Source organism: Phasianus colchicus, chromosome 12, assembly GCF_987193195.1.
Source record: "Phasianus colchicus chromosome 12, bPhaCol1.hap1.1, whole genome shotgun sequence".
In the NCBI taxonomy this organism is placed as follows: domain Eukaryota; kingdom Metazoa; phylum Chordata; class Aves; order Galliformes; family Phasianidae; genus Phasianus; species Phasianus colchicus.
This window is the reverse complement of record NC_143447.1, coordinates 9,426,773-9,433,946: the sequence shown is the minus strand read 5'-3', so window position 1 is coordinate 9,433,946 and position 7,174 is coordinate 9,426,773. Positions and strand designations below refer to the sequence as shown.

At 45.2% G+C, this 7,174-nt stretch overlaps 1 protein-coding gene across 7 annotated transcripts in view; it reads right to left on the bottom strand.

Annotated features, from left to right (window-relative positions):
• Nucleotides 1–7,174, bottom strand: part of LOC116244690 (tropomodulin-2) — a 34,858-nt gene continuing 27,684 nt past the window's right edge. For all 7 annotated transcript variants that reach the window (XM_090148874.1, XM_090148873.1, XM_031616571.2 and 4 more), the window contains 5 exons: nt 6,375–6,505; nt 5,653–5,760; nt 5,242–5,385; nt 4,800–4,944; nt 1–3,156 (listed from right to left, as the gene is read on the bottom strand). In XM_090148874.1, coding sequence (XP_090005000.1) covers nt 3,122–3,156; nt 4,800–4,944; nt 5,242–5,385; nt 5,653–5,760; nt 6,375–6,505 — 563 coding nt within the window. In that variant the 3' untranslated portion in view covers nt 1–3,121. The remainder of the gene's footprint in view (nt 3,157–4,799; nt 4,945–5,241; nt 5,386–5,652; nt 5,761–6,374; nt 6,506–7,174) is intronic.

Here is a 7,174-nt window from a genome sequence, read left to right as displayed (position 1 = left end):
GGGTTTATTTAGAAAAACCATGATGGTGGGGAGTCACTGTTACATAGTGTGGCAATTCCCTTTCCCTTGAGTAATATGCACCACACTGTGCGCATGCAGTAACTTATGGTCCCGCAGAAACATCTCCTCTAGAGCTTAACATGAACACTGCACTGCCCTTAGCGCACACCACCACTGACATACATGTTGGGACACACACAAAGTTGAGCTTTTCCATGAAAAAATTGTATAAAAAACACAAGCCAAACTGAAGCTGTCAACTCAAGAAGCAATGTGCAAAAGTAGACAAAGATACTCCTGAAGGTTTGCTTAAGAAAAAGGGCCTCTTCTGTCCTTGTCCCCTGCTCAGTGCTGTTGGGAAGTGTGGCTTTAACAGGGACTTGTCCCATCCTGACCCCTTCATGTTACCTGCAGAGATTTCCACCAGATAAATCGCCCTATAAGTGAGCTATAAATGCAAAATTCTGCCTTCAAGAATCACCACCATGCTGTCACTGTACTGAACGGATCCTTACACTGTTGCAGTGTTTGATATGTGATGCTCAGGGCCAGATGATGAAAAGCCCTTGTGCAGAGCACCCAGAAGAGGCAGGACGGATGTCCCTGATCCCTCACAGACAGAAGCAGGGCTGGCAGAGGCTGCCCAGAGCAAAGGGCCAGGCTGCTGGGTTCCCCCCATATGCCAAAGGAGCCAGAGCCTGGATCCCTGCCACACAGTGCTCAGCTTTTGAGGCTGGGGGTGATACCCCTCCTCCTGGAGAACATGTGCTGGTGCAAAAGACACGGGATATGAAGGGCAGGAGGTGGCCCTGGGCCTTCCCAAACTGTTCCCTGGCCCTTGATGTGAGCTGAACACAGCTGTGGGGCAGTGAGGCCACATGTGCAGCTCTGCATAAAGCAATGTGGAACGGCATGCTGCAGGCACTGGGGCAGCCATGCCAGCCATCCTTATGGAACGCTGCATGCACACACCGACACTGAAATGGCAGATGAGAAGAGAAATGGATTGCACTTGTTTCCCTTGAATGCACATGCATGTACCATCCTTACTAACAAAAGTGTTAAAAAAAAAATTAAATATGTTTAAAAAATGACAGTTGAGATTCTCTTCATTGGAACAAAAGAAGAAAATAGGGGCAGCATGATTTTGATCACTGAGGTTGGTCAGCAGTCATCTTCTGCCTTTAGGAGTGTGGGTTCTCTCTTCCTCAATGCTGCAAAGCTCAGCATCTGTTCCAGATGGTTTTCAAGGACTGTCTATTTAAGACCCTGCAGAGTTATGACTGTGTTACAGAACTTGCTATTTTTTAAAGGAATATCAAAGTTTTTCTACAGTAAATCCTCCATGGATCCAGGGAAGATCTCAGCGAGACTCCCATGTTGTTTTCACTTCTAAAGAAAGACTTCAGCAGATATGGTACAGACTGGGAGCTCACTGGAGAAGTCAACTGCAGGTACTTTGCATCCCAACTTGGCATCATATTTAAGTGGGATTCGAGTGAAATGTCATTCAGTTCAGACCCCCCTATGAAGACTGGCATCCAAAGAAGGGGCTGCTGTGGGCCTACTCCCATTCATGAAGAAGGCACAGAGTGCACTGTGCCTGCCAGCCTGCACTCTTGCTCTGCTCAGCCATACCCAATGCAGGGCTGTGCCCCATCAGAGCTCAGGGGCTGTCACCACGTGATCGAAGCAGCACTGTATCCCTGATGTCCCAAGGGAGCACTTGAAGCAGAAGCTGGTGTACCCCAGTGTGCTTCTGCAGCTTTCCACGAGCACTGGTGTCAGCATCACGCCTGCCTGGAGCTTCCCAGGCTGCTGATGGACAGCCACAGTGGGCACGGCTGTTTGCCAGAGCCAACTGGCAGCTGTGACAAAACAGTGGTACAGGGTAGCTCTGGACTGTAGGATGCACGATACAAACATCAGACTAATGTAATGCTGTTGCACACTGGGCTTAGCTGCTGCTTCACAAGCACTTTCCCCTGGGTTATGAGTTTGTCTGGCATCTGAGTGAAGACCCTGACTTAGCTGAGCACTTGTGCCTACCTTCAGTCTGTCCTTACTTGGCCAAGCACTCAGGTGAGTACCCAAGTGCCTCGTGCCAACACAAGTGAAGTCTGTGCATGTGAGTTCTGCAGTTGGTCCAGATACTCTCTTGTTGTTTTTCCTGGAAGCATAGCCACTGCTCAAGATTAACTACTTGATTAGCCTTCATCAAAAAGGTCCTGAGAACATTGCTATAATACTAACAAATATATATATATAAATACCAGAACATAGGGCTCAAGGCAAAACAAATGCTTGTTTAGATTAATAGCTGTAAACTGCGTTTTCTATGAGCAAATAAAAACTTGTTGGCATAGGAAATAAACCTACCATTCAAAGTATATAGGATTGGCAGCACTAAGCTTACTGTACTCTCCGGGATGAGGACAACAAGTACCAGTGTAACACTGCAACAGGTCCCACCAAACCCAAGCTCGTGTAAACAGGTGTGCTTTGACAATGCTTACACATTCAGGCATGACCCTGCACTTGGAGTCAGGCAGGCAGAGCCCTGCTAAAGGGCTGCTCCTGCACAGCCTCAGGGCCTGCTGCAGGACGCAGGGTGAGATCCTGCAATGCTGCACTGCCATTTCTAGCTCTACGCATGGGAGTGCCCCGTTGCAGGACCAGCTCAGCAGAACGATACACATAATAAGGATTATTTGCAGTGTAAGGCATTGCAGGACTTGGTCCCAAGGTTTCTATTTTCAGCAGAGAACCCCTTATCCATACACAAGTTCATACTTCAGCATATCCAAAAGTGCCTAAAATAAGGGTCAATGTCACTACATATTATGCCCAGTAACACACTTACGATGCTGCATATTGGCTTCAGATATTGTGAAATTTTTTCATTAAATTCAAACCAACTATGAATCTTCCTCATGAAAATTAAATTAACTGTGGAAGTTAAAAATGATCAGGCTGCGTTTTCAAGGTTAAGAGGAGACGTTAACAGAAAGGAGCAGCTCCCATTGCAATGGTTTTCCAACGCCTTCCCTCCCTCCCCATGAACACTCTGGGATTGCAGTGCTGGAGGGCTCCAGTTCTGCTGTGCATCCGCTGTGTGTGGCTACTGCCGCTCCCCTTCCACGCGCTTCTTGCGAACTGGGACAGCAGGACAAGAAAAGAGCAGTCAGTGAGAACCAGAGCACTTTTCTCACACGCTCCCTTCCCGTGACGTGAGTGAGAAGGAGGGAGCTTCTAACAAATACTCAGCACTGTTACGTTCATAAATACCATCACTAACTTTTCTAGTTGCAGGGGTCTCTGTTTTAGGTTTTAGAAAATAAACTGAGGTGCTGACATCAGTGAGTACAGGCAACCAGGAAAACATAGCTGACCTTAAAGCTTCTGTTTAAAGTTTCTGTTTAAACTTCATGTGCTATGATGACATCACCCATTAATGTTAACCAGCACCAATTAACTCTGAACAGAGTAGGTTGAGATTGCCAGTAAGCAGAGCAAAGAGTGATGAGCTTGGTGTTACGGGCAGGATTCAGTTGACAAGGAGACACGTGTGAATTTTTACAGCACTTGAGATGCATTATGGCTGTACAGAGAAGGTCTCATGGGGCCCCATCTCCTGCTTCATATCCCAGTAAAAATGCACTGAATATTCTCTGCCTTGCCCAGATAAGGATGTTCTTCTGTTCGTGTGATACAAGGTGGTGTTACACTGAACTGTCGTGTCCTGCTCCTGATATTAAATTGCTGGAGTAGACAACAAAGGCAGTAAAACTGGATGAATGTGCACCTTTCACTACAGAAAGCCAATAATAATATATAACTGCAAAAATCCCATTACTTTGCTATCAGGAGGTTTATTTCACAGTGTTTTCCTGGCAAACACTGTATTACTCCAAGGCTGTCAGTGTATCATTTGTCTGCTAGTGTTTTGTTGCAGTTATTTCATTTTTTGAAAATATTCTGCCCCGCTAAATCTTGAAGAAAGACACACAATGCAAAACCTGGAAAATGAAGATTAGCTTCAAGATACATGCCTAATGGCAGTTGGTTAAATAGCAGGCAAAGTTTCTAAGGAAACGAATAGTTTCAGGAACAAGAGTGTATTTTGAGGATGGTTAAGTACTGCTAAAAATAATACTAGGTAGGAAAGAAGTAGGTTCTAGCTCAATTTTTATCTTAGCACTTTAAGAGAGAAACCCAACCAAATGCATCACGATTTGACACCACACTTTGTGTTATTAATCAGTTCTACCTCGTAGAGCTTATTTTTATTTTATTTCCTTTTACTGTAAACTGTTCCTGCCTAGCCATCTCCTCCCTGCTCTGTCTATTAAGCACAGAGCAGAGCATCACACTCTGGTAAAACTTGCAAAGCTCTCTTATCCTTTCCTGTCACTGGCCACATGAGCACTAAATTTTCATGTTTCCTCAGTTGGCCAGGTTTGCTCTGCTATGGCAAGGTGAGGACTCCTGTGGTCCCTGAGCAAGCAGTAGGGCTGGTTATCTTTACTCACTGGCCAGAAGAGCCGATGGGACAGCTGGAGATCCAGGGCATTGCCTGGAAAAGGGTGCGCTTACTCCCCCTCCCAGCACAACCGGGAGAATCACAATAAGACCTTAGGTGTTCTGTGCTCTAGAGCCTATGGAGTTGCACATCACCCCTTACATACAGACTGGATGATGTGACGTTAATATTCAATCTTATGTACAGACTGGAGGAGTGTAAAGGCCAGGGCTTGGCTCACCTGGGCAGATGAGGAATGGATGGAGAAGCGTCTTACCCAGGTCGTTGTTTTTAGTGATAGCCGCTGCTACCCTGGTTCGTGGGCCTTGCTTTGTGAACTGGTATCCAAACTTGAGGATCTTGGAGTTCTCCTCCAGCATCTTGGCAATCTCCATCTCTACAGCTGTCCCCAGCTGCTGCCTCTGTTGGTGACATGGTGAAATGTCCCCAAAAGAAAAGAAACTATTTGTTCTCAAAACACAGAAAATAAGTGCTTATATTTCAGAACTGTGCTCAAACTACAAAGAGAATCCCTATCCTGGAGACACAGCTCTGGGTTTTATGTTTCCTTTGACTAGTTTTATTTGGACGTTTTCCATGGTGGGTTGCATGGGACATGAGCTGCAGAACAGCTCCAGAGGCTGCCTTGGCTTTGCCAGAGCCCTCTGGGAATCTGCACAGAAGGGAAACAGAAGGGGAGTGCAATGCTCTCTCTTTACCTGGTTGTCAATTTTAATCTCTGTCAGGGATTCATTCTCCTTCAGTGCATCAATCAGTGCCAAAATACCCGTCCCAGTTATGAAATTGGACTCTACATTCAAACTCTTCAGTGTTTTGTTCACTTTCAACATATCTGCAAATGCCTGAGGGGTTAGAAAGAGGGAACAGATCAAGTTCTTGAAAGCTTCAGGAAATAAAAGCAAATGTGTAAAACATGGCTTAGTATTATCTACAAAGAAATAAAATACAAATTGGCTTGAAAGAGAATGGAGGTAAATCAGAATAGACTATGCTTCTATTACGGATTGTAGCAGGGAAATTCTGCTAGGTAAAATGAAAGCTCTATCCTAAAGCATATACAGACCTACTTTAACACTGTATTTTATTTTCCAAACAGTGTTATAACTTACAATAGCTACAGGGTCATTGCTTCGAGTAGCAGCAAGGCTGAATGTCTTCACATGTACGTTGCTTTCCAAGGCTTTTGCAAATTCTTTTAGTGTTGGAATAGGGATATTCTACATTAAGAAGATAAATCGAGTAGTTAGGAAAGCCAGTCACATCAGTAGACACTGGTTCTATTTATCATCAAACTGATGGATTAATAGCCACTGTGTGCTTGAACCATCCCCAGAGCCCATAAGAGCATCTCAGGAAGGACCACTTGTGCTTGGGGTGCTCAGCAGCCATGTGGAGCTCTGTGCTGGCACACTGTGTCAGCGCTGCCTGTATCTGGGTCAGGCCAGGACCAGCACGTGACTGATCTGAGCTACTTTCCCATTTTGCTGCTGGTAGTTCAGAGTCTCTGCATCCCAGCTCCTCCCCATTTCTATATGTGGGCTAATTGAATTAGGGCAGTGATGATTATGTAGTGCCCAGGAGATGTCTTGCTTTACGAGCTGCTAAAGAAAGGCAGCCAGAGGGAGTCACCCTGTGGGCTTTCAATTGGCTTCTAATTCAATATCAGGCATTGATGACCTGGGGGCTTTTAGAACCCTCCCCTTTGCTGCCCTTTCCTGTGTGTGCTGCTTTCCCTGCACATTACAGAGAGTAAAAATATAAAGATAAAAGGGTACTGGAAATATTTGAATAAACCCATCTGTGAGGATTTATACGAAACCATGGCATCTACCTTTATGTTGTTCAGATTAACTTCTACGAGAGTAGGATCATTTGCTTTTATCCTTTGTAAACTTGCTTCCACGTTGGTTGGATTAGGTGGCTCCTCAAAAATGGGCTTCACCTTTTCACCTTTGACCACATCTGCAAAAGAAAACATCAGATGCTGACATCAGGACCAGGCACGATGGGTGAGCCTGACTTTTCAGTTGTTGCTTAGGACAGCTGTGCTCAGGAAGACGTTAGCATGAACCACAGAGCTCAGAGGCAGGGGCATTAGCTGCATGTCATTGTCGTGTCCCTGGCACCTTCCTGCACCAGAAGCACATCACTGGGGCCATAGCAGCTGGGAGGTATCATCACAGGCAACTTCCTCCCTTGTGTATATACAATTAGTTTGAGCCAAAGCAGCTTTTAAGACTATTGCATAGGATGTAATATACAGCAAGGGCTGCTTTGTTCTTCATCTGACATCCATAAGGAAGGAGTGCTCAGAACATACCCACTGCATTAGTGAGCAAACCTCCACATCTACAGATAGACTGTGCTAACAGAACAGCCTGGGATCAGGAGGCCCTTCCAGTTCCTTTGCTGCTCTGATGCTATCTGCCTTGCTAGAAATTTAATTAGCTCTTGTAAAATTGCAACATCTGCACTTTTTGAGTAATAAAACTATCAAAACATGAAAAGCGAGTCTGTCTGCTAGCACTAAGATTTATGGAGTCATTGAGTGAGTACTCATGCTCCAAAAGATACAATTTTGACTACTGGCAGCTGTAAGCCCTATATATCCTTAGAAATGCATAAAAGTCA